Source organism: Mchenga conophoros, linkage group LG3 (genome assembly GCF_057382185.1).
Source record: "Mchenga conophoros isolate Kocher_MC1m ecotype Shallow Benthic linkage group LG3, M_conophoros_male_GT1.1, whole genome shotgun sequence".
In the NCBI taxonomy this organism is placed as follows: domain Eukaryota; kingdom Metazoa; phylum Chordata; class Actinopteri; order Cichliformes; family Cichlidae; genus Mchenga; species Mchenga conophoros.
Window position 1 is genome coordinate 62,029,864 of NC_140528.1, and position 27,990 is coordinate 62,057,853.

The 27,990-nt window shown below is 40.0% G+C and overlaps 1 protein-coding gene across 1 annotated transcript in view; it reads right to left on the reverse strand.

Annotated features, from left to right (window-relative positions):
• Nucleotides 1-27,990, reverse strand: part of LOC146579906 (Fc receptor-like protein 5) — a 72,292-nt gene that overhangs the window by 17,434 nt on the left and 26,868 nt on the right. Inside the window, exons 9-10 of the mRNA XM_085265599.1 lie at nucleotides 13,846-14,105; nucleotides 13,441-13,723 (exon numbers count right to left, since the gene is read on the reverse strand). Of these exons, the coding sequence (XP_085121725.1) occupies nucleotides 13,441-13,723; nucleotides 13,846-14,105 (543 nt within the window). The remainder of the gene's footprint in view (nucleotides 1-13,440; nucleotides 13,724-13,845; nucleotides 14,106-27,990) is intronic.

Consider the following 27,990-nt stretch of genomic DNA (forward strand, 5'->3'; position numbering starts at 1 on the left):
TCTTCTGACTGTGGCCTCTCTGTGCTTCCTTTCCTTTTATACAAACCTCAAACAGCTCCTGTAGCTTTGACCACAGCAGTTGTGTGACGTGTTCACATTTCCTGTCCACTGCAAACATGCAGGCTTGCTTCTTGTGTTTGCTTCTTACCTTCTGTTGTTTCAGGTCAGGTGACATATTTTACCAGCTCATAATCATGTTTTATTATTTATTTTTATTCTTTTATGTGATTTGTGCAGTGTCCTGTGTGGTCATCATAAAGCTGCGATATTTTATCTCGAGTCATCTTATCAGTCAATGTTTGTGTAGATCCACAGACAGTTATTGTGCCATACATGAATGCTGTCTTCCCAAAATGTATTGTTTTCAGTTTCTGGCCACCACACTCACTCACTCTCCAGGATTATGCACAGACAATGATCTCCAAATATTTATTTGGTTTCATCTGCTTCCAATATCATATCAAAGATCACTCATACGAAGGTGCCAGTGTTCACATTTTGAACAGACAAGTATGGTTTGAAAGAGGAGTGAAAGAGGCCGTCTATGTCTACTGTGAATGACCATCATTAACCAGAGGTGGTGCCTTATGGCGTCAGCTGTCAGCCAACTACAATCCTGTTTTGAGATCTCTTCCCAGGCACATCAACCCCCACTAGTATCTTTCTTCAAGTGACCTCAATACATCACATGATGGGGTGAGGCAACCTCTCACAGCATTCTCACCCAAAATCTCCGGTGATAATTTCTGAATAAGCCAGAAGTTTTTTTGTTTTTTTAGTGGAACTAAACTCACATTTACCGCTTGGAAAGTCTGAGCAGACACACATACTGTGAGTTAACAATCCAAGATGGCAGCACTGAACCTAAAACGACAGTCAAACTGTAAACTTTTATTTGTACTGCCACTCTTTTGTATTTTTGAATCACTAAATAAGCCAAACACAGAACACTGATTAGCTTTGATTCATGAATGTGTTTTTTAAGTCCAAAAACTTATAGGTCTATAATGACCCACACCTTTTTTCACAGCTTGGCTCATGTGATGACTCACGTCATTAATTGTGAGTCTTTGACCAACTTAAAGTAAAACCCTCACTGAGGTTGTCTGTGAAGGTTCTCAGTCATCCAGGTCATCGTAGTCAAAGGAGCTTGCAGAGAAAAGCGTCTGGACTTCTTTAAGTTGCTTGAAGACGTTTCACCTCTCATCCGAGAAGCTTCTTCAGTTCTAAGGTCAAATGGTGGAGAGTCCCAGATATAAACCTAGTGGGAGTATCCCCCCACAGAGGGACAAAAGGACCCCCTGATGATCCTCTAATCGCCTGAGCCAAGGGTTACTCCCACTAGGTTTATATCTGGGACTCTCCACCATTTGACCTTAGAACTGAAGAAGCTTCTCGGATGAGAGGTGAAACGTCTTCAAGCAACTTAAAGAAGTCCAGACGCTTTTCTCTGCAAGCTCCTTTGACTAGGGATGGGTATCGAAAACCGGTTCTTGTTGAGAACCGGTTCCCACTGTTTCAATTCCTTGGAATCGTTTGAAACTTTTAAAAACGATTCCCTTATCGATTCCAGACGCCCCGAATGACGTCATCACGTTGAGTAGCGTCTTTTACCCAGTAGGAAACACGGCGCCTGAGCGGCACAAACGCTCAAAAGTTTGGTTACACTTTATGAAAAAGGATGACAACAGGGCAACGTGCAATACTTGCAAAGTAGAGATTTCATCAAAGGGAGGAAACACTACGAATATGCAAAAGCATTTGCTCAAAAAACACGCGATTGCTTTCAACGAATGTCGTGTTTTTGATCCGCTCCGGACTAGCGAAGCTCAACCCAGTAGCAGCGGTAGCGTTTCCACGTCCTCTCCCGTTAATACTGCAGGTAACTAATCAATTAGCATTGCATATTATCAGAATCAGAATCAGAATGGGTTTATTGCCAGATGTTGAGGTTTACAACATTAGGAAATTGCTGCGGTGCTTCAGTGCAACTGAGTGCAACTATGTTAGCGCGATTTACCTTATTACAAAACCTGCTATTACTGTGCGTTGCATTTAGATAACCATGATGAGAGAGACAGAGTCTGGCTGGCTCAGATGCTGGCAGTTCTCGCTGCAGTCTACCGTTAGCGTCTCCTTTCAGGCCAGGATAGACGAATGTCACCGAGCAGTGACTAAGTTTGTGGTCAAAGGTTTGCACCCATTTGCCACAGCAGATGCCCCCGATTTCACTTTGGTAAGTGAATGTGTTTAATTGTAGGCAGGGACATTACTGGATATTCTTGTGTAATTGCTACAGAATAATTTATGTTAAACTTTGTTATTGCTACAGGAGAATATTTATTTTATTATTTTACATATACATTTTTTTTCCTGGGGACCCTGTGACACCCCATTGAAGAGCCGTAGGCTGTGGATCTCTTAAGATCTCACTGTTGGGTTTTTAAGGCCATGTTACTCCTAAATTTCTATCTTGTTCAAAGAGAAGATATAAAACACAGTTCTAAGCTAATCGACTTTAGTGTTCTCCTTTAAAAAAAAAAAAGAATCGATAAGAGAATCGAATCGTTAAACAGAATCGAAAATGGAATCGGAATCATTAAAATCTTATCAATACCCATCCCTACCTTTGACCCTCACTGAGGTTAAAATACCTGAGACTCTCTACTGTTTGCTTTTAGAAATGAAAAAAGCCTCTTAGATGAGAGGTGACACATCTTCAAGAAAGCTAAAGAAGTTTAGTCACTTTCCTTCCAAACTTCTTAGACCACCATGAGCTGGATGACTGAGAACCTACACAGACATTAAACCAGAAATAGAAAGGAGGCACATAGATACAGTAGTTCATACTGTTGCCTCACAGCAAGAAAGTTTCCTGTTAGAATCCACCAGCTGGGCTGTTTGTGTGAAGTTTGCATGTTCTCCCTCTACCTATCTGACTTCTCCCCAGAGTCCAAAGTCATATATTATTATGTTAACTGGTGATTCAGGTGATTGCCTGCAGGTGTGAATGTGAACATGAATGGTTGTCTGTCTCTCCATAACCTGTCTAGTTGGACCTCATCTGTCACACTATGAAAGCTACTATAGGCTCCGCCCACATTAGACTCCAAAAGGACAACACAGCAGTGAAAGATTTAAGGTGTGGTAACTTTGCAATTGGGTAGTCCCCTCCATATGAGCATAAGGTGTACCTCAGTTTCTCACTTCTCATTCTCAATATACAGTCTATAATATTAGTAATAGTTAAAGCCTGCAAACACAGCATCTATCCTTATTCTGTCAAACACTTTCTTACAAAGATAACCTTTGATTAAGGTTTGTTGCAGTATCATCTACACACACTCACAAACATGTTGATATCGAAGTGTTTTAGATTGTTTAACAGCAGGTGTGTTTCTCCTTCCCTCCACTTTTCTGTGGGAAAGGTAAAATACATTAAGATGTTACTTCATGTTTTTATGTTATTTGCAGTTTATGTGTAAACATAAGTGCAAAAGTTTCAGTACATATCAATATGTCATGAGGCTTGAAGACAGGAAGTCTCTGTGATACTGCAGAGTCCAGCAGACAGTTTGGAGTCAAACACTGACGTCATCATCACAGGTGTAGGAACCATTTCTGTAACAGCAGCCAAACAGACACATTAGTATCAGTAGGTTTAGATGATTTACTGGCTCCTCTGCTGGTTACAAAGCAGTGATTATACTTTGGAGTTTTGTGTTATACTGTGAGGAACTGGCCTGTTTGGAAGTTGCAGTAAGAAGAAAAACATGTCTGTATATGATGTTGTGGACAGAGAGAGTGATGGATGGTTTTATTTATCTCAGAGATAAATGAACATTTACAGCACGTCCATGCAGAGACTCTTAAAGACATGAGCGTGAGAAACAAGCTTTTCACCGTTTCTCTTGATGCCCACATGCTTTATTTATCCTTTAGTCCAGCATGTGTCATCACCACAATAAAGCTGCTTTTAACCTGTTTTCACACATTGTCATACCTGCACATTTCCACTGTGCTGTGTTGAGATTAAAGAAGATGAACGTTAGACTTCAGGCTGAAACCACAGGCTGCATTTCCTCTTTTCTTGGAGGCCCAGACAGAAATTTTGTGGTATCAGATTTTCAGCAGATAAAAATAAACCTACAACAGTCTTTTACACACATGCAGTCATCACAGTCTGCTCAGAGAAACAAAGGGGGGTCAGAAAAGAATTAAAGGGTGACCCGAACCACTAGGTTCACATGTCATATGTACTCTTGTCTACACGCTGAGGCATCTGTCAATTAATATTAATCTGAAACATCATCACCCTCCTTTTTTCTTCTTTGTGTGTGTGTTTGTATTTAGATTTGTGAAGTTGTGCCCTTAATCTTCATAACATCAAAATCAATAATCAAAAACACCAGCAAAGTGCATCATGATGAGACCCAGAATCAAAACATTACAGCAAAGCTGAATACACTAGTGTATATAACACCCAGCAGTGTGGTAAATTGTGCTGAGAGAGCATCTGCACCCCATAAGACCAAGAAGCCAAGAGCACCAGCATGCTGTGTGAGAAACATGCATGAAAGTCAGAACACCTCTGTCAGTGCGTTCACGTGGCTAGTGGGTCCTCTCTGTGGCTGACTGGCTGTTAACCCAGTGAGTGAGAGTTTCTCCCACTGCATTGGGCCGTATCCTTCTGCTGCACTAAAGGACAGTTTTGCAGCCATGTAGCTCTGCTCATGTCACGTGCAGCCTTCCCACATCACATAATTTCTGGGCATGACTGTGGAGTCCAACAGAGCCTCCATGTCCCTCACCCCGAATTGACAGCAGGCCTTCGGGGTGTGCCTAGACCCATTTGGGCTTCACTCGTGGGGTCAGCTCCTGAGGCTGAGGGCTCTACAGTCTACAGCTCTTATATCAGTCATTGGGCGTCTCTGACATAAATATGCTGGAGCTGCAAGCTGTCATCCTGGCACTCAAGCAGTTTCTGTCATGACTGTTAGGGTACCATGTTATCATCAAGACAGAAAGCATGGTCACAGTAGCCTACATCAACAGCTAAGGGGGCCGAGGGTCTCCCCTCCTCTGCACGATAGCTACCAGACTGTGGCAGTGGGCTCACCCTGTTCTACTCACTGAAAGCAGTTTATGTGCCAGGACCATTGAACGTGACAGTGGACATTACAATATGTTGAGGGGGAGCCCGATCCAAGAGGAGTGGAGGTGGTCCACCAGATCTGGAGTCGCTTCAGAGGGGCAGAAGTTTTTTTCCCCCAGAGAATCGATACATTGCCATCTGTTCTTCTCCCTGCAGACAACTTGGTGCACTCCTCACCACAGGCTCTTCTCTGTGCCTTCCCTCCATACCCCTCCTCCAGTTATTCCTTCACTAGGTCCAGACCGAGGAGTTGATCCTGGTGACCCCTCTTTGGCCACACATGCTAGTTTTCAGTTATCCTGCCAGTCATGACCAGGACACCCCCGGAGCTCCCTGTTCTGAGGGACCTCTTGTCCCAGGTGAGGGGGTCACTGTTCCATCTTTTCCCAGTAGGGCTCAGGGTGACAGCCTGTACCCTGAGAGTGAGAGGCTCCATGCCTGGCCTGATCTAAAAGTGAGAATGCTGCAGGAGTTTTGTGTGCTATCCACTAGGACTGCCTACTGCTTTCTTCGGGGGCTGTTTGCCTCCTGGTGTGCGGCCTGTGTGACCCCATCTGAATTTCACCTGTCCAAGTCAGTGGAGTTATGAATATTCCTCACAGGGGACCTGCACAAGGAGGCAGCTGGGAGCCAGGTTGCCCTGTGCCATCTCTGTGCTTTGGCACAGAACTTCTTACTTATCCGGCCGTTCAGGAAGACAGACCAGCCGTTTGTGAGCTTCCACTATGGAATTCTGGTCAGACCCTTGTCTAAGTCTCGATTGTCCCACAGGGTTGTGGAGGCCATTCAGCAGGCGTATGCCTCTTCGGATGTTCCCCTCCCTTCCAGAGTGCGGACCCACTGTGTCACAATATTAAAAATTTTAATCACTTTCAGCCAATAATCAATATACATATATTTTTTAATTAAAATTATTAACCTATCACAGAGAGAGCTATGTGTGCATGCAGCTAAATTTGTCCACCACTACAAACAGTCACGTGTTAGAGAGCACAGCTCATGCAGTGAAAACCTTGTGTGCTGTCCATGGTGCTGAAATTATATCAGTTTAATGAATTTAATATGACTACTTATTAGTCGTGTGCAATACTGCAAGATTTGGTATCAATCTAATACCAAGTAAATACCAGGCCTATATCGCTGATACTGATACCAGTACCAATACTTTTTAATAATTACCATCATCAGTGTTGCTAATTCTGAATGAATTTTCATGACCTTTAAGACAGCCAGGTTGCTTCTTAGATGGAACTGCAGCAGTGCGTACAGGAAAGAAACAGAAAGTAAAGTATCGAGTTCATTACACTCGTAAGGAAAAAGAACGTGTTGGTTGACCAGGAGGACTGGGAGACTATGACAGATACAATAAATTATAAATGGATTATGTCTCCCTCTATTGGCCACCAGCTGTAAACACAGTCAAGTGATTGTACTTGGAAGCTGTGTTCAGAGTCTGACATGAGAAATATGGGAGAGGAACTATATCTGTATGTCCACACTGACACTTACCTTTATTTACCATGGGCCCACCAGCGGAGAATGTGCTTTAGAAAAGAAGAGAAGCTGAGATTTACAGGGATATTTGGTGTATTACGGTACAATCACAATAGTGTAAGCATAGTTTGATTTCCAAAAATGATAACACTTCGCCCAGTCATGAAGAATTTTCTTAATACTGTTTGTTTAAAGAAAATTTTAACATATTTAAACGATGCCTTCTCTGTGCGATCAATGAATGGTGAAATAAAAAATGTGATATAGGCTTTTAGGCAAGAAGTGCAAAACAAAAAATAACTTAAAGACCTCTGGAATTAAAAAAAATGGTATAATGGTACTGGTATACAGTACCGCGATGGTACGAGGGAAATTTCTTTTGCAGTTCGTCTGAAAAGCTGCACTTGCGCTTTGGCATCTTTTAAAGATCATCTGTTCCATCTGTGAGGCAGAACAACTACTCACAAAGCAGCAGCTCGGCGTGTGACATCACACATATGACCCATATTTGTGATGTCACACCTGTAGGCCTATAGAAAAACCCGGACATTTTCATCAGTCTCGAAAATCCCCTCGGACAGAACGTGAAAAGAGGACATGTCCGGGGAAAAGAGGACGGTTGGTTACCCTAGATCACACGCTATCGCTGTCTTAACACAGAAAAGTCAACTCCGGCTGGTTTTACCAGGGTGACTCGCACTACTGTATCTCTCGACCAGTTGGGCTCGAGAGAAACGGTTACTGAAAGATGAGAAGAAAAACATTACGAAACTTTACGGTGCATCATTATAATGCACGGTCCAATCACAGGTAAGTAATGATGGCACGTGGAGCACTTGGCTCTCCACAATAGAGAGAGATTTGCAATATAAAAAGAAGGATATACAAAAAATTGAGTGGGCTAGGCTCAAATACTTTTTTGTACTAGTATAGTTCATATTTAAAGTTGATGTTGTATTACATTTCATTTATGTTAAATCTGTTTCCACTTCACTATAAATCTGAAAAAACAGAGTCTGTTTTTTCCCCACTGTTGTTCCACTGTCATACGAATACAAGAAAGTATAACGACTGCCAGGTATTGAAAGCTGAGGATTTTCTGGGGGAAAAAAGGGCAAAAGCTGTCACTTACAGTATGATTTCTGACACTTTTACAGCCAAGATTATGATACCTGGTAAAGGGTCTTTTAAAGGACCTTTGAACAATGATATCTGCTGTTTTCTGTCTGTACCGTTCGGCACTGTATTTTTGTCTGATATTTTTCTAAATGAGAGTTTTCATCAGTTCTCACAGTGTGGTATTTTTCCTAGTACAGGTAGATCATATAAAATGTGCAGTCCACACAGAGAACAAGTGCAGTGCTACAGGGGCACACCTGACACTTTTATCCCTTCAACTATACTTTATATTTATATCTGACAATATCAGCATGTAGCTGTCAAGAGAACAACACTGTGCTGTTATTGTCTGCATTTCTTGTTGCCTGTTTGCTAAAACAAGTCATTTACTTTTTCTCTTCAACCACAGGCTGCTTTTCCTCTTTTCTGGGGGCTCAGGCAGAAATCATGAGTCATTTTCAGCAGATTAATAAATAGGATATAACAGACAGTTAGAAAAGACATTTTTATCCACATATAAGCATCACGGGTCACTCAGAAGAACAAAGACGTTTTGTCGTGATATTATTTGATTATTTTTAAAAGCACCACAATTATTTTACACACATCAAACTGTAAACAGCATAAAAGACACAAACATCACCTACAGAAAACAATTTGATCACACACAAAATGTTCTCTGTCATGGCCTCAGTGATGACATGAATAACATTGTAAAATCTGAACATTGACAATAAGTTTTTGTGCATCACAATTTGGAAACATGTATATTAACATAATTCTTATTATTTATTGTTACTTATATGAAAAATATGCAATAAACATCTCCATGCAGCAAACTTTTTTTAAATTCCCCAATTCTTTGATCTTTGCGCTGAAGGAAGAACAACACTCAGTGTATAAATGCTCAATCAACAATCTCTTTAATCGATACAATTCTCTTTATTCCATACAACACTTTGAGCATTACAAACGGCCAGACGGGAGATGTGGACAGGAGGGTATCTGGCAAAATCTCGAAGTGTCTGACCGTTTCTCACACTCTTGTAGCTTCAGCCTCCCTCCAAACTAAGCATTTACATTTTTTCTCTCTCTCAGTAAGTGTAAGTTATGACCTTGGCTTCCTGTGCAGTATGTTTTGTTCTTTCTAATCAGACAAATAAGGCTATGATTCTCTGCAAACAGCATTTCTTATAAATCAGCACTATAATGCATCATAAGACAGTGTAATATTTCATTCCTGTTTTTTCTCAGAACAAATAATCAACTAATTTTATTACATGTACATGGGGATTTTCACAGTTCAGCATCAATCATCAAAATCTGCTGGGGCAGTCCCAACAGCACACAGAGGTCAACAACCTTTGTCTTCTCAAAACTAGGCGCCTGCTAATGTCTCTCTATCTGCTGTCTCCCTTTCTCGTGTCCTTGCTGCCCATTTCTTCGCACACTGTGTTCTCCTTTCTGTCGCCTCTGCTTCTCACATACACCTCTGACTTATTCTCCCAATTCTGTGTCTGCTCTATGTGTGAGTGTTTAGCAGCTTGACCTATGGCCTACTTAAATGAATAACGGATATAATGCTTTACTATCGTTAATACAACTAAATCCCTAATCCTAAAATAATCTATTCTTACACTTTAAAGATAACATGTAAAATTCAGCAGGAAGTGAGTGAACATCTTATAGAAATAAAACAAAGAGACTGAAACAAACTCACAGAACCAAATCATGAAATTGTATCTTGACGGAAACAATGTCCCACACCATCCACCCTCCACTTATTACAACAGAAATAAACACAATAGGATTTTAATACAAAGATGAACCATATAATCAGTCTTCCAGTGTTGATATTAAACCAAGAGCATGTCATTGTTTACACTGACGTTGCTGACGTTGTTCGTGAGTCTTGAGTTTTGTTGAAATAATCTTTTTATGGACCTGAAACAAAATCAGAACAAATACGAGTTTGAAAGTGAAAAACAAAGAAATGATGTTGCCAAAGATGTGATGATGCTTTCTGACACGTTCATGCTTTAATCACACAGAACTGATCTCATCTATTTTATTCAGACATCACAACAGCAGCAGAACGCAACTAAAGCCAATCATATAAAAAGTGATTCAGCTCATCAGCTCCACAAACTTTAGCAATGATGTCACACATTTAACTGCACATGTAATCTGATTACTAATGATTCAGTGTGTGTAGAGTTCACATTTGTACCTGAGGCTGATTCAGGATTCACATTATTGTAGTCAGAGCTCTCCTCTGTGCCATCATGTCTGCCTGTTGTGATGATGGATTATTGTGTTTAATAACATGGAGACTGTCTTCCTCTAAAATGACACAAGTTACAAAAACAATCGACCAATTATTACATTTCATGTTTCTTGTACTCACTCCTTTTATCAAGACCTTCAAGCTGAAATCCAGATGTGACGTTGTTGTATTCATCTGCTGAAATATTAATGAAGTTTGATCAGTCAGAATAAATATTTACATTTCTTACAGCTCTGCTATTATCAAAGTTTATACTGTTTGTACCACTTCCAGTGTTTCCAGAGCCTCTGATTGATTCATAGACTGAAAGATCACCTACAAGTCATTGAAAATAAGAAAGAAGGAAGAAAAATATTATTTCTTTTTGTTTTTGTCACTGTTTGCTGGAAAACTGAGTGTTGAAAACTGTATTAAAGAGAAAAGTAATAATTTCTGGTCTCACCATGAAGAAGAGAGGAGTAAACCTGAGCTTCATTCTGGTTGGATGTTTGTTGTGAAGCAGAGCTTTGATTGGTGCTCTGAGACTGAGTGAGACTGAAACAAATAATGAAAATTTAATGAGGAATAATTCAAAGTTAGTTTCATTTAAAATTATATAAATGAAACTAAACTGCTGCACCAACCTGTTACAACAGGGATCTGTAAAAAGCACAAAGATTATTACATCAGTTTGTTTAAAAGTGTCACAGCATTAAAAAAAATATTTTTCTTGTAAATTTTCAAACAGAAAGTCTCTCACCCTTTATCTGTTTATAGCAACACATCAGCAGCACGACAATAATTCCACTAACAAGTCCGATGATGAACGGAACGATAAATGAACTTCTTTCACATCCAAAAGCTGAAACTAGAAAATGTCAGATTTTGGATCTGAAATCTTAATATAAAGAAACAAAAACTGATGTTTACATTGAGATTTTCTGTTTCCTGTCAGAAACTGTCAGCATGACTCTGCTCTGTGGTTTCATGTTGTGACTCCTGCTCTACACTACTTGCAGTCTTACTTGTAGAATTGTTACAGAACTAATTGTGAATTTATGTTGATTTGGAGATTTGCTGAAAATGATTGTTTCACATTCATAATCCCACCTAGTCTCCCCTCCTTGGATCACATTCCTGACACTGATTCTCTAGACTCCACATTTTACATGACTATTCATGTTCAACCATTTCCAATAAGATCATTATTACAATGCCAAAGAGGTTACCATGAGATATGATGCTCTTTCTCTTCATAGTAATCCTCAATCAACAATCTATTCAACATTGTTGCTGAATACTAACTCACCAGTCATGTTAATCTGAACTTCTTGGCTGTCCTCTGTGTAGTAAACTGGGTTTCCTCTTCCTCCTCTGCACCTGTAGAGTCCTTCCTGTGAGACACTGATTTGTCCATTTGAGTGGAAAACTGCATCTTGTGTGGTCAGGGCTTCAGAGGATTTCTCATCTCTGTACCAGTAGTATTTCCATCCAGATGATGATGATGGGTTCACAGAGCAGGTCAGGGTCACACTGCCCCCTACTGGAACAGTTGTGTTATCAGCTCTCAGTTTGGCCTTTGGTTTATCTTCAGTTTAGAAAAAGAACAAACAAATAAATGACTGAATCTAAGTCATTTAATCAACTAGATGGAAATGAGAAACATGAACAAATCTTGAATAAAATAAACAGTAAACTCATTTTGATCAACACAGTAAAATTTTACATTTACTTTGCTGTATATAAAAAGTAATTTGTCATGGTCTGGTGTGTTAGGGTCCCTGGGTCGTTGACCCAGTGTTTTGTGTTCTTTGGTTCTTTGATTTTGTTATTTCATTATATTCTAGCTTTGCTTTATGGGTTTCGGATCATTCTTAGTTTAGGTTCTCTTGGTGGGGTTTGGTTAGAGTTTTAGTGTTCTGGTTTTCTGTCTGTGTTCCATAGTTGCTGTCTCCCCTGTCTGCTGTATCCCCACATCCAGTCAGTGTCTGTGTCTGCCCTGGTCCCACGTCTTTGTTCCCTTTGTTATAGTGCCTGCCTGTGAGTCTGTGTTATGTTTCCTGTTTTACTTTGAAAGTCCATGTCTGATGTTAATGTGTCTGGTTTTGCTTCCCCTTGTCTCGTTAGGCTAGATTTGCCCCAGCTGTGTTTCCCTCCTGTTACCCAATCCCTGATTGCTCCCTCTGTGTATTTAAGCCCCGTGTTTCTTTGTGTTTGTGTTGTGATCTACTCTCATTTATGCTGTGTGTTCCGTTTGCCTGGTCATGTAAGTTTATTTGGATTTTTGGATTTCAGATTTCTGTTACTTTTTGCCATCCAGCAATAAAAGCTGAGTTTTGAGCCACTTTCTGCCTCCGAGTGTCTGCACTTTGGGTCCTTCTACTTCCACTCCTACCTGCACACAGCCTTAACCTGACATGGTGACTCCGTTATTTAGTGGTTTTTCATGGTTTTGCCTTTTGTATTTCTAGTTCCCTTTGTTATTCTTTGGTACTTCAGTTATTATTCTAGCCCTTTCGTTTTGTCACTGTGCCTCTCTTGTGTTCCTTGTGTTACGTCTAGTGCTCCTGGTTTCTATGTTCATGTATTCCTGTTTTGCTTCGACAGTCCCATGTGCTGCGTCAGTCTATTCTGTATTTTTCCTCCCTGTCTTCTCTCATCAGATTAGGTTCAGCTGTGCCTCCCTGTTATGTATTCCCTCGTTACCCACTGTATGTACTGTGTGTGTTTCCCTTTGTTCCCTGTCGATTCGGCTGCGTTTCTCCTGTTTATCACAAACTGCATTTCTCATGTCTCAGGTTTTGATGTTCCAATTCCCACGTCTCAGATCTTTAATTTTTTATTTTGGTTTTTTAACGTTTTCCCAGTTTAGCTTTTGCTTGTTTAGTCTCTTTCACCTTTTGCTTTTGTTTGTATTCTGCTCTGCCGTAATAAAGGTTCACTCTCAGTTCAAGTCGGTTTTCAGTGTCTGCATTCGGGTCTGACCTCTCTCAGCACCCAACTCTCCTCCAACACTGAATACTTTCACTAAAGTGATTGGTCATCATTGCTTTTTGTATTAAACCAGGTCATGTGTATGTTATATTTTAACAAATGGCAGTGCTTTATGACATGACAGACCAGAGTGACTTATTCTTTCTTATAGAAATTGTAGATTTGCTGCTATTTCTTTGAAATTATTATGTCATCATTGTCCTCAGGTGATGGAGCAGCAGGTCAGCATTGGCATCTCTATACCAGCTGAAGGTTCATGACACAAAGTGGTGACAAACTGTCTACAATGAGGCTACTATCAGCTGCAGCTCTTTGTCTGACTAACAATGTAACATGCTTTGTAGACCATTGAATTCATCCTGTGCTGACCATTATGACATTTGTCAAATGGAGATCACACAACAAACATGACTTACTTGATGCTGACAATGTGAAGGCTTCACTCCACTCTGTTGAAGAATATGAGTCATCTCTGCGTCGACTCTTACACATGTAGTCTCCACTGCTGGACTCAGAAACTCTGAATGTCACATCATTATTGTGTGTCCACTGTGTGGGTGTCCTGGGTCCTCTCCATTCATACTCCCACTCAGTGGTTTCACCTCCTTCCTGCACCTCACATGTCAGAGTGATCGTCTCACCTCTGAATATCTGAGGCCAGTTGGGTTGTTGTTTTACAACAACTTTATTGGAAACTGTTTACACATATTAACAGTTGAGATACAAATAGAAACATGAAATCAACACAGAAAACTTCACATTGTATGTTTGATAATCATGAGTGAATGTATATTTCAAACTAAATTACTGAACTCACAGGTTATCTCAATGATGACATCATCACTTCTATCAGTGTAGTAATCTGGGTTTCCTCTTGTTCCTCTGCAGCTGTAGATTCCTCCTTCAGATACTCTGATATCTCTGTTTTGTTGACCTCTGATTTGAACTTCAGAGGTTGTTTGGGTTCGTCTGAACCACTCAAATATCCATCCATCAGAGCTCTGCACAGAGCAGGTCAGTGTCACACTGCCCCCTACTGGTATGATTTTTGTTCCTGCTGTCAGTGTGGCCCTGGGTCTATATGCTGTTATGAAAAAAGAGAAGAAAATGTACACTTCATCCATTATAAAGGTAGTTTAAAACATTTCAAATGTTTGCCATTTTTCTGTCTCAACATGGTGACAGAGCTGCAGTAATTCAGGTTGTAGATCTCTAAATAAACACAGTATAAATGTTTGTCCAATCTCAGGCCTGAAGAAGTCACACTGGATGTAAACTAATGGAGTTCACTGTTGAAGGAAACACAATGATGGGTTCAGAGGGATCTGCCTAGTTTCAGGTTTAGATAACAGAAACATCATCACCTTAATTTTTTTTAAGCTTTTGACGTTTCTTCTTCTCCTTATTTAAAATTTATTTCATCCACAGTTATTTTATTTATACAATAAAATACACACATATAGTAATAATAAATGACAGAGTGTGAGTATTGTAGTGCTGACATTAATGTATTGAGAATTTACATCTGTATTTCAAGAGGAATCATCACATTATTAGTCATTGAGGACTTACCTAACATAGTTACAGAGACAGTATTACTGATCTTTATATAAGATGATCCCCTCCTGCGACCACAGCACTGATATTCTCCACTGTGACTTGAATATTTAATTTCTAATGTGTGCTCTTTGATTGTGCTGTAGCGGAATAATTCTCGACCATCCTTGTTGGTTTTGTATTCCCAGTCAGTGTCTTCTCCTTCATTCATGTCACATTTGAAGGTAACAAACTCACCGAAGAAAAAACTGGACCAGTTGGGTTCAATAGTTAGCAGAGCAGCTAGAATCCAACACAACCACAAAGTTAACAGCCTGAAACACTTTTATGCACGACACAATCTGTGACAGTACGTTCATACACTGTTCATATATTGAATAATAATTACATATAAAACATAGGTGAACTGTAATTAAGATTCAGTATTTTGAGATGAAACCTTACTAAATAAATGAAAAGAAAGAAGTAAAGTCAAAACTTTTCAGTCACCTTGAGCGTGTCCAGTGCCGAGGAGAGTACAGAGCACTACAATAAAGACAGAAACTTCAGGATTTATCAAACTAAAGACATGTTCATGTTTACAGTTACAGTTATAGTTCGTCCATGTCTGGCTTTACCTTTCCCCAGTTCTGGTTATAGTTTAATTTTACCTTTAACTTTTGCTTTTTGCGTTTCTCATCAGCCTGAATAAACAACTTACTTTTTGTTAAAGTTCAGTTCTGTCCCTCGTGTTTTCTGCTGCTAACACACCGGCACTGATTCAGAAATAAACCTTTCTTAGATAAACTAAACCAGCTCCACTCATTCCAACAAGGTCTGACCATGTTTGTCAGATTTTTATGAAAAGGCCTGTAACACACAGACTAAGCTGACCAATAGCAGACAGTAAGTTTTATTACACATACAGTGGCTTGCAAAAGTATTCGGCCCCCTTGAACTTTCCCACATTTTGTCACATTACAGCCACAAACAGGAATCAATTTTATTGGAATTCCACGTGAAAGACCAACACAAAGTGGTGTACACGTGAGAAGTGGAACGAAAATCATACATGATTCCAAACATTTGTTACAAATAAATAACTGCAAAGTGGGGTGTGTGTAATTATTCAGCCCCCTTTGGTCTGAGTGCAGTCAGTTGCCCATAGACATTGCCTGATGAGTGCTAATGACTAAATAGAGTGCACCTGTGTGTAATCTAATGTCAGTACAAATACAGCTGCTCTGTGACGGCCTCAGAGGTTCTCTAACAGAATATTGGGAGCAACAACACCATGAAGTCCAAAGAAAACACCAGACAGATCAGGGATAAAGTCATTGAGAAATTTAAAGCAGGCTTAGGCTACAAAAATATTTCCCAAGCCTTGAACATCCCATGGAAAACTGTTCAAGAAATTCAGAAATGGAAGGAGTATGGCACAACTGTAAACCTACCAAGACAAGGCCGTCCACCTAAACTCACAGGCCGAACAAGGAGAGCGCTGATCAGAAATGCAGCCAAGAGGCCCATGGTGACTCTGGACGAGCTGCAGAGATCTACAGCTCAGGTGGGGGAATCTGTCCAACTATTAGTCATGCACTGCACAAAGTTGGCCTTTATGGACGAGTGGCAAAAAGAAAGCCATTGTTAAAAGAAACCATAAGAAGTCCCATTTGCAGTTTGCCACAAGCCACGTGGGGGACACAGCAAACATGTGGAAGAAGGTGCTCTGGTCAGATGAGACCTAAATGGAACTTTTTGGCCAAAATGCAAAACGCTATGTGTGGCGGAAAACTAACACTGCACATCACTCTGAACACACCATCCCCACTGTCAAATATGGTGGTGGCAGCATCATGCTCTGGGGGTGCTTCTCTTCAGCAGGGACAGGGAAGCTGGTCAGAGTTGATGGGAAGATGGATGGAGCCAAATACAGGGCAATCCTGGAAGAAAACCTCTTGGAGTCTGCAAAAGACTTGAGACTGGGACGGAGGTTCACCTTCCAGCAGGACAACGACCCTAAACATAAAGCCAGGGCAACAATGGAACGGTTTAAAACAAAACATATCCATGAGTTAGAATGGCCCAGTCAAAGTCCAGATCTAAATCCAATCGAGAATCTGTGGCAAGATCTGAAAACTGCTGTTCACAAACGCTGTCCATCTAATCTGACTGAGCTGGAGCTGTTTTGCAAAGAAGAATGGGCAAGGATTTCAGTCTCTAGATGTGCAAAGCTGGTAGAGACAGACCCTAAAAGACTGGCAGCTGTAATTGCAGCAAGAGGTGGTTCTACAAAGTATTGACTCAGGGGGCTGAATAATTACGCACACCCCACTTTTCAGTTATTTATTTGTAAAAAATGTTTGGAATCATGTATGATTTTCGTTCCACTTCTCACATGTTTGTATTGATCTTTCATGTGCAATTCCAATAAAATTGATTCATGTTTATGGCTGTGATGTGACAAAATGTGGAAAAGTTCAAGGGGGCTGCAAGCCACTGTATGTGAGCTGACTGAGCGGCTAAAAATGAAATGAAGAGATCACAAGTCCAATACTTGTTTAATTGTGAAGAACATTTATTTTATTTGACATGTTAAATACTGTTTGTCATAAACCATCACTAGTATCAAACATTTGTCTTCTCACATGTAAAGATACATTATTTACAATTTTTCAAAACTATTTATAATTTGTTTTTATATTTACAAACCTCCAAGCACACAAATGTATGAATAAAAGACAATAAATATCAATATATAAAAATATAAATAGTTAAACTAAACTCCTCTCTACCTGCATTCATACACTGCAGGAACTAATTAGAGGTGTTTTTACACCTGAAAATTAATTTGAACACACTGATGGATTAAAATAAGTTTAAAAATTAATGTCTTAAAACTTGACTGAGGTCTTACAGAAACAGACATTTTGTTTTATTTGTTCCTTGTTATGCTTTTTTATATTTTTTAGAAACTTTATTGCTAACTTTACTGAGCATAACTACCCTCACAAACATCGATGACAACTTAAATCACAAACACAATGACGCCGTTAATGTATGTGGCAGCCCTACTTTTTAAAATACTGAATTCAGACAGGGTCAAACCGCTGTGGATATTTATATGAAGAAACATGGTTTACAGTAAAGAATATAATGACCTTTTCCTTCCTATCATAGATATAATTATCAAGTACACTGTTGCTGCTTTGTAAAGAGCCACACGTTGTTGATGAGACACTAAAAGCTGCAGTACAAAATACAGCCAGGTATTTTCTTACACTTATGTGTCCAGCACAAAATCATTAAAGTCTTTGAACTATACAGTAAATACATTTCCATCAAGCATGAAAAAAGTAACTTGACTGTACCCGTCTCTCACCCTAAGACAGCTGGAAGAGGGTCAGCTGGAAGTCTTTTTCACACAGAACACACACCAATAATATCTGAGCAACCAAATCAAATAAATTTCACTTTGATCTGCAAACAAACTGAAGTGATTTCCATGCTTCCTTTAATAGGCAGTGGGACAGTAACCTTTAAAGTTTAAATGGATCCAGCTTAAAGTTTAGAGCTCGCCTGAGAAAGCAACACTGGGAGAGCACTAGTAATTTGTAGTGTCACACGAATGCTCTAGCAACATTATACATATATTATAAATAGGATGAAGAGGAAAAACACCTCACCTTGAGTATTTCTATAGGAGAACGTAATGAGCACTGAAGTAAAGATGAAAAAGTCATGAGGCTCAAACTGACAGAAACTGACTCATGATGAATCCGGGCATTTTGTAAAAGTGAATTTCCAAAATTCATCAAAAGGTTTCTGTGCATATAAACTAATATCAGGACATTTCAAAATTTAAGGAAACAAAAAACCTAAATTTTTAAATTGTTAATAGTTTAAAAAACTAATAATGTAACTGTAACAGTTGGTGAAATGTTAGTATTTGACCACTAGGCGGAGCTCTTGTAATGATAATGTAACTAACTCATTTTATTTTGTATGTTTTATTTTTGTGTTGAGCATGTTAACATTTTCCTTTTTTGCCTACCGGATTGGTGTAAAGTTAATTTGATACATGGAAAGTAACCAGTTAATTTTGTAAGTATAAGGTAAGGGCAGAGGTCACTTCCTGTTTTGGGAAAAAAGTCAGAGAAGCTGCGCATGGTGACGGTCTAGCCGTGTAAAAGTCAAGCTAAGAAAGAAGAAATAAGCCCTAAGTTCCAATTACACCGGTTTGTCTACTTGCAGGCCAAAGTGGTATGTTTGTTTATATTTTGTGAATTTTATATTGTAATATGTTTTAATGCTGAAATATAATTTTCTTGTACATTTGTATTCACCAGTTCTACGGTGTACCTGTGTACGTTAAGAGAAGCACAGTAAACATCAGTGAAGAAGAACTCTCGTGTCTCTCGTGTATGTGTACAAGCCGGCATAGTAGAACACTCCACTGCTCCGGAGAAGGCAACGAGATGGTTGGACCGAAGCTACTAGCAAGAGACGCTACTAGCAAGAGAAGCTACTAGCAAGAGAAGTATCACATGCTCCAGCAAATGCATTGAATACGTAAAGAAGCAAGCTAACAAGTGAAAGATAGTCAAGCAAGCACAAAAGTCCGTGTCTTGGAAGTAACAAAGCACTTGTAAATTGTTATCAAGCCTCAGTTCCATTTGAAATTCAAAGTGACCTTTCATATTAAGGAGCAGCTAAAATCAAGATTTATCAAGTAAATGTTAAAGTCAAGTGAAAATACTATTAAGACAACATGGCAGATGAAAATGAAGATGCAATACAGCCCACTGAAGAAGAAAGTGCTGATGATAATTTTCAAAATGATGAAAGTAAAGAGCAGACAAATGGAGAAGAAACTCCACAGTGCTCAGTATTTACTGAAGGCACACAGTCAGAAAGCTTACGCAGAAGCCAGCGCACACGCACTCTCACTGAAAAGGGACAATCCTTACAAGAAGCCAAGTTAAATGACTTGACAAACAATTTTGAGCGAGTTTACAAGAAGTGGAAATACCACATAAACTTATTTAAAAGAATGGTGAAGAGTAAAGACATTGAGTTAATACCTGAAGCTGTAAGTGTTATAGACACTAGTATGACTGACATCTGTAACATTCATGATGAGATCAGAAAAATACAAAGTCCTGATATTGAAATGCGCAGAAGATGTGATGTGTGCATGGCTATCAGTGAAACTGCCAGAGCAAAGGCTCGGTGCCTTTTAGAAGAAGATGGTGATCCAAATAGTATACCCTGGCCTGATTCAGAGTCCGTGTATGACAGCAGTTCATCCAGCGCTTCTTCAAGGATCACATATAAGTCAAGGTCTATCTCTGGGATGTCAAAGCAATCATCTCTGGTCACACTACAACAAAGACACTAAAGATCTACGTGACTTTGCAGATTTTCTAAGCAGTGTTGAGTCAGCCATACCTTATGTTCAAGGTTTACAAGTTTTGCATGACTGTGTGGAAAATCAGAGGATAGCTGCAAAGCTGCCTGATTTGCTAAGTGCACGGTGGAACAGAATGGTGACAGAGTTTCAAGATGAACACAGAATGTTCCCAGATTTTAGTCATTTTGTCAAATTCCTGAATAAAGAAGCAAGAATTGCATGTAATCCTATCACTTCTCTGCCTGCAATAAAGCCGACTGAACAAGACAAGCATGCATTCAAAGACAAGCCCAAAAGAAACTACATGCTGAATGCTAAGTCACTTAGTACAAGCTCTAGTGAAAGGACAAATGTCACATGTCTCTTTTGTAAGAAACCTGGTCACACGCTTCAGAAATGTCGCAAGATAATGGACAAGTCAGTTGAAGAGAGAGTAAAGTTTGTGCAGTCTGAAAAACTGTGCTTTGGTTGCCTCAAGACTGGTCATAACTCTAAGAACTGCACTTCCAGAAGTGTGTGTGACAAATGCCAAAAGCCTCACCCAACTTGTCTACATCAAGACAGAGAGAAAAGAGACAAGGAACAAAGAAAGAATAGCCAACAACAATTTAAGGCTAACCAGGAAACAGAGGTTTCTGAAGTACAAGAGCAAGTATCTAACCAAGTTACATCCAACAGAGTTGTGCAACAAAAGTCAAAAGGTTGTACTTCCTCAGTTGTCCCAGTTTATGTATCCACTGTGGATGAACCAGAGAATGAAAAGTTGGTGTATGCTTTGCTCGATACTCAAAGTGACACCACTTTCATCTTGAAAGACACAGCTCAGTCGCTCAACGCCATGTTAGAGCCAGTTAAACTCAAGATTTCCACTATAACGTCCAAAACAAAAGTTGTTTCAAGCAGCAAGTTAAAGGACTTACAAGTAAGAGGCATTTACTCTGAAACGAGAATCAAACTACCAACAAGCTATACCAGAGACTACATTCCTGCTAACAGATCACATATTCCCACAAACAAAACAGCAGAGAACTGGTCACATTTGAAACATTTATCAAAGGAGATGGCTCCCAAGCTTGATTGTGAAGTTGGACTACTGATCGGATATAACTGTCCTCAAGCATTGCTCCCTCTAGCGGTGGTCAGTGGTGATCGAGACCAGCCATTTGCACAGAAATTTCTGCTTGGCTGGAGCATCATTGGCTACAGTGACTCTGAAGGTGATTGTGAAGATGAAATAGGAGTAAGCCATCGTGTTATTGTTAGACAAGTCTTGCCAGCTGTAGGACCAGCTCACAAGCTCAAAACGGAAGTTCACTTTGTAAGCAGAAACAAAGTCAAAGAAATACTTACTCCAGCCGAGATACTTAATGTGCTAGAGATGGACTTTGTTGAAAAAAGTGTTGAAGAAGAGTCAATGTCACAAGAAGATCTACTGTTTCTAGCCAAAGTAAAAGAAGGCATAAAACAAAGGCAAGATGGCCACTTTGAAATGCCACTACCCTTCAGACAAGAAAGACCTGACTTGCCAAACAACAAACTTTGTGCAGAACACAGACTGAAGTGTTTAGAAAGGCGTCTCAGAAAAGACGAGCGCTACTACAAGGACTACGTGACTTTCATGCAAGACATCATAAAGAGAGGTGACGCAGAGAAAGTGCCAGAGGCTGAGCTAAATAATCAACCAGCATGGTACATTCCTCACCATGGCGTCTACCATCCGCAGAAGCCAAATAAGATCCGCGTCGTCTTTGATTGCTCTGCAAGGTTCCAGAATACATCGCTCAACGAGCATCTCCTGTCAGGACCTGACCTCACAAATACTCTTGTTGGAGTTCTGTGTCATTTCAGGAAAGGACGTGTAGCTGTCATGTGTGACGTGGAGCGCATGTTTCACCAGTTTCATGTTGCCCCAAAAGATCAAGATTACCTCCGATTCCTATGGTGGGAGGATGGTAACATGGAAAAGTCCACATCAGTGTTTCGCATGAGAGTCCACTTGTTTGGTGCAGCATCTTCACCAGGATGCGCAAACTTTGGATTCAAGCATGTCGCTGCGCAAGGTGAAAATAAGTTCAGTGAAGCCACGGTGAAGTTCATGCAACGCAACTTCTACGTGGACGACGGTTTGGTGAGTGTGGATTCAGTGCAAGAAGCTATTCAACTTGTAAAGGAAGCTAGAGAACTGTGTGCCACGGGTAAGCTGCACCTGCACAAGTTCATTAGCAACAGCAAGGAAGTGATTGCTGCTATCCCAAAGGAAGAATGTGTAGCAGGAGCAACTGATCTGGATCTGGCACTAGGAGAGCCAAAGATAGAAAGAGCCTTAGGGGTCCAATGGTGTGTAAGCTCAGACACCTTTCAATTCAGGGTGATTGTAAAGAATAACCCCTTCACTAGAAGAGGAGTGCTCTCGACAGTGGCCTCAATATTCGACCCACTTGGATTCGTCGCTCCGTTCATTTTAGTTGGTAAGAAACTCCTCCAAAGAATGTGTCAGGAAAAGCTGGACTGGGACGAGCCGCTTCCAGAAGATCTCAAGCCTCAATGGGAAGCTTGGCTCAGAGACCTCCAGAACCTGTCCTCCATAAAGATATCACGTTGTTATGTCCCATCAACATCTGACCAAGTGAAGCAGTATGAGTTACACAGCTTTTCTGATGCCAGTGTAACCGGTTATGGTGTGTGCTCATACTTGAGAACAGTGACCAAGTTTGGAGAAGTACAGTGCACTCTTGTGATGGGTAAAGCAAGAGTCGCTCCTACTAAAGTGACAACCATCCCAAGATTGGAGCTTTCTGCGGCTGTAGTAGCTACGAGAGCAGCTGACTTTCTAAAGAGAGAATTGGAGATCCAAAATATTCAGGTGTACTACTGGACTGATTCCAAAGTTGTCCTTGGTTATATTAACAACGACGCAAGGCGCTTTCATGTATTCGTTGCTAACAGAATACAGAGAATCAGATCAAGTACAGAACCAAGTCAATGGCGATATGTTGCCTCTGAACAAAATCCTGCAGATCACGCGTCACGTGGAGTCATGACAAAAGAACTAGTACAGTCCAACTGGTTCACAGGACCAAGTTTTTTATGGCAAAAGGAACTACCACAAGAAGATGCTAAAGTGAAAGAGATCAGTATCGAAGATCCAGAACTCAAAGTCACAACAGTATTCGCAGTTAAGGCAAAAGAAGAGAAATCCATTTTAGAACGACTGGAAAAATTCTCAGATTGGACGAGAGTTGTGAAAGCAATAGCAAGATTAAGACGACGTGTAAAGTATGCAAAGAACTCAAAGGAAATGTCCAATGAAAGTACTACATTGGAAGAAAGGAAAGAAGCCGAGGAGTTCATCATACAGACAGTTCAACAAGAAGCATTTGGAAAGGAAATTAAGATCATAAAGGATAAGGAGGAAGTCAGACCATCTCACTCAAAGCTACTTCAGTTAAGTCCATTCCTTGATCAACACAATATCTTGAGGGTAGGAGGAAGACTTACAAAAGCATCAATCCATCCCAACATCAAACACCCAGCCATTCTGCCAAAGAAACATCATGTGTCGCACCTGCTCATCAAACATTTTCATGAGAAGACGCATCATCAAGGCCGAGGGATGACAGTAAATGAGATACGGTCCAATGGCATATGGGTAATTGGCTGCAGTACTGAAGTATCGTCATTTATATACAAATGTGTCAAATGTAGAAAGTACAGGAAAGGCAATCAAGAACAAAGGATGGGAGACCTGCCACCAGAAAGACTGGAAGCTACCCCTCCATTTACATACAGCGGTATGGACTGCTTCGGACCATTCTGTGTAAAAGAAGGGAGGAAAGACTTGAAGAGATATGGACTCTTGTTTACATGTATGTGCTCGAGAGCTATACATATAGAAGTTCTAGATGATCTCAGTGCAGACTGTTTTCTCAATGCACTCCGTTGTTTCATAGCAATACGTGGCAACGTAGGTCAGCTGCATTGTGATCAAGGCACCAATTTTATCGGTGCAAGAAACGAGCTTCTAACGCAAGCAACTCAAGAGAAAGTCAAAGAGCTGGGAATAACTTTCGTTTTCAACCCACCTGCTTCTAGCCACATGGGAGGAGTCTGGGAGAGGCAGATTCGGACAATAAGAAATGTTCTGAAATCCATTCTTGACCAGTCAGCTTCAAGATTAGACACTTCATCATTGAGAACGTTCATGTATGAAGCTATGGCAATAGTAAACAGTCGACCACTAACTGTAGAGTCTATCAACGACCCTGTAGGACTGGAGCCGTTGACACCCAACCATATTTTGACGATGAAGTCAGCAGTGATCTCACCACCACCTGGAGAATTCGCTAAAGAAGATCTCTACCTCCAGAAAAGATGGAAACGAGTACAATATTTGGCGAATGTATTTTGGACAAGGTGGAGAAAGGAATATCTGTTAAACTTGCAACAGAGAAGAAAATGGAATAAAAACAGAAGAAATGCAAAAATAAATGACATTGTGTTATTACAAGAAGACTGTCTTCCAAGAAATCAATGGAAACTCGCCAAAGTTGTGGAAGTCACTCCTGGAGCTGACGGCAGAGTCAGAAAAGTTAAGCTTCTCATCGGTGACTCTACTAGAGACAATAAGGGGAAGCACACAACTAAGACGATTTTAGAGAGACCCATACATAAGACTATACTTTTACTTGAAGCAGAGTAAAGACTCAACATAATGTTTATTGGTTAACCTTCGCTAAGTTCATTGTTGGGTCAAATTCCTTTAGGATCACACATGCTGTTGCGATAGTGTGATGGTGGGAGTGTAACAGTTGGTGAAATGTTAGTATTTGACCACTAGGCGGAGCTCTTGTAATGATAATGTAACTAACTCATTTTATTTTGTATGTTTTATTTTTGTGTTGAGCATGTTAACATTTTCCTTTTTTGCCTACCGGATTGGTGTAAAGTTAATTTGATACATGGAAAGTAACCAGTTAATTTTGTAAGTATAAGGTAAGGGCAGAGGTCACTTCCTGTTTTGGGAAAAAAGTCAGAGAAGCTGCGCATGGTGACGGTCTAGCCGTGTAAAAGTCAAGCTAAGAAAGAAGAAATAAGCCCTAAGTTCCAATTACACCGGTTTGTCTACTTGCAGGCCAAAGTGGTATGTTTGTTTATATTTTGTGAATTTTATATTGTAATATGTTTTAATGCTGAAATATAATTTTCTTGTACATTTGTATTCACCAGTTCTACGGTGTACCTGTGTACGTTAAGAGAAGCACAGTAAACATCAGTGAAGAAGAACTCTCGTGTCTCTCGTGTATGTGTACAAGCCGGCATAGTAACAAATTTTAAACAATAACAATGAGTCAACTCCAAAAACAGTGGTGTATCCAACAAAATGCTCCACCCTAAACTGAGCCAAAACAGCAACCAACATTTTGCTTTAAAATCATCAAAATATTCTCAGTTTGAACTCCCAGTTAAATTGTTTTAAAGCAGTGATGCACTGTAATTCTAACAAATAATACATCAAACAACATCAAAAATGTACTTACAGAATAACCCCGTCATACAGAGCAAAGTGTGCCCCATCATCACTGCACTCTGATCCACTCTGATGCGATGCAGATGATCACAAAGTGTTTTCTATGAATAATAAATGCAGAAATAGAAGCTGAACTTAAACCAGATAAGGTCAGTTTTTCTCTGACTTTTTTTTCTGTCTTTCACCTCTCTGTGCTTCCTTCGCTTTTACACCTACCTCAAACAGTTCCTGTAGCTTTGACCACAGCAGTTGTTTGACATGTTTACATTTCCTGTCCATGGCAAACACATATAGGTTTCTTTCACATGTTGTGTTTCACATGTCTTTCTCTATAATATACAAATGTGTATTTTGTTCCAAGTCAGGAAGTCAGTTCATAGTTTTTGCCTTTTACTTCTTTGAAAACTGTCACGGCATTTTTAAGTGTCCTGTGAAACAATTTTAATCTGCAATGTTCCTCTTCTGTCAGGTTTCTGGGAACTTGGAGTCACCTTATCAGCCAGTAATTTTATATATCCACAGATATTCATAGTGCCATCTATAAATCTTAAAAAAAAATGTATATGTACTGGTTGTCATAACATTACTACCTTGGGGACTCTCTACACACTGCAAGACCTAGTCCTGTTCTGGACTCCATCTGAACACATTTATCTTGGTCTGATTTGACAAAAGTGGTGTCCCAGCATTCATCAAGCCAAATCTTTTTTTTTTAATTTTTTTTTTTTTTTTTTTTTTAGAACAGTTTAGTTTTGCAGTTATATGTGTTGTTCTTAAGCAGTGTCCTTTATGCTGTTTGAGCCGCAACTCAATTTTATTTATTTATTTTTTTCAAAGTAACTGTCGGTCTGATGTACCTCTCTCTCTCTCTCTCTCTCTCTCTCTCTCCCTGAACTCACATTTATTCTGTCTTTTCAGTGGATAATGGAAATCACGGGTGCATTTTTATTGTTGTTTACTTCTAACTTATAAATATCAAAGTTTTGTAGAGTTTAGAGCTTTGTAGTCTTTGCTTTTGATTGATTATAACAAGAAATATGTTAAGATGTTTCCCCCATACTTCATAAAAACATATATGATGTATTTCATAGTTCGATTAAAGATTATCATGTAGCACTGAAGTGAAAAAGCTCGCTCAGCCTCAGAATAGATCTGTGAATGTTCTCACTTTGTGCTGGAAATATGTTTTAAATTTGGCTGTGACTCCAAACACAGGAAATGACTCACTGTGTGGCTGAACTGTAGCTAAAGCTTAACACGAAATCTAAAGACAACATTTATATTCAGTGTTACTTTTTTTTATCTGACGGCATATCAAAGTAACATTAAGTACTAACACATTTGATCTGGAAACAATTCTTTGTCTTACTTGGACATCAACATACAGATTAGACCTGAGCATCTGACTAAATGTCAAAAATCAGGAAAGAAAATCCAAATAGATGATGTGAAAAACTTATTTAAAAGCTGCAATTAAAAAAAAAACAAAAAAAAAAAGGTTTGTTTCAAAAGCTACATGTTGTGGATCAAGTTTATGTCTGTGAAGGTTCTCAGTTATCCAGGTCATCGTAGTCAAAGGAGCTTGGAAAGAAAAGCGTCTGGACTTCTTTAAGTTACTTGAAGACGTTTCACCTCTCATCCGAGAAGCTTCTTCAGTTCTAAGGTCAAATGGTGGAGAGTCCCAGATATAAACCTAGTGGGAGTGACCCCCCACAGAGGGACAAAAGGACCCCCTGATGATCCTCTAATCGCCTGACCCAAGGTGTGAAACTGGGTGTGGGTCCCAATCAGCCAGAGTTTCGGGTGAGTTCATTGTAAAACCTGGCCCCACCTTATCATGCGAATTCCTGAGATCAGATGGCCCAGGATGTGAGTGGGCGTTAAGGCGTCTGGGAAGGGATCTCAAAACTGGATTATAGATGGCAGAGAGTTGGTGTCGTAAACCACCGCCTCTGTTCAAAGATGGTCGCTCACAGTGGACATAGATGGCTTCTTTCACTCCTCTTTCAAACCATCTGTCCTCTCTGTCCAAAATGTGAACATTGGCATCCTCGAAAGAGTGTCCTTTATCCTTAAGATGCAGATGGACTGCTGAGTCTTTTCCTGTGGAGGTGGCTCTTCTGTGTTGTGCCATGCGCTTGTGAAGTGGCTGTTTGGTCTCTCCAATGTAGAGGTCTGGGCATTCCTCGCTGCACTGTACAGCATACACCACATTGTTAAGTCTGTGTTTTGGCGTTTTGTCTTTCGGGTGAACCAGTTTTTGTCTGAGCGTGTTGCTGGGTCTGAAATGCACCGGGATGTCATGCTTGGAGAAAACCCTCCTGAGTTTTTCTGATACACCGGCAACATAGGGGATGACAATGTTGTTGCGTCTGTCTTTCTTATCCTCCCTCGCTGGTGTCTGGTCTTCTTTTCTGTGCCTCTTTGCTGACTTTAAGAACGCCCATTTAGGATAGCCGCACGTTTTGAGTGCTTCCTTTACATGT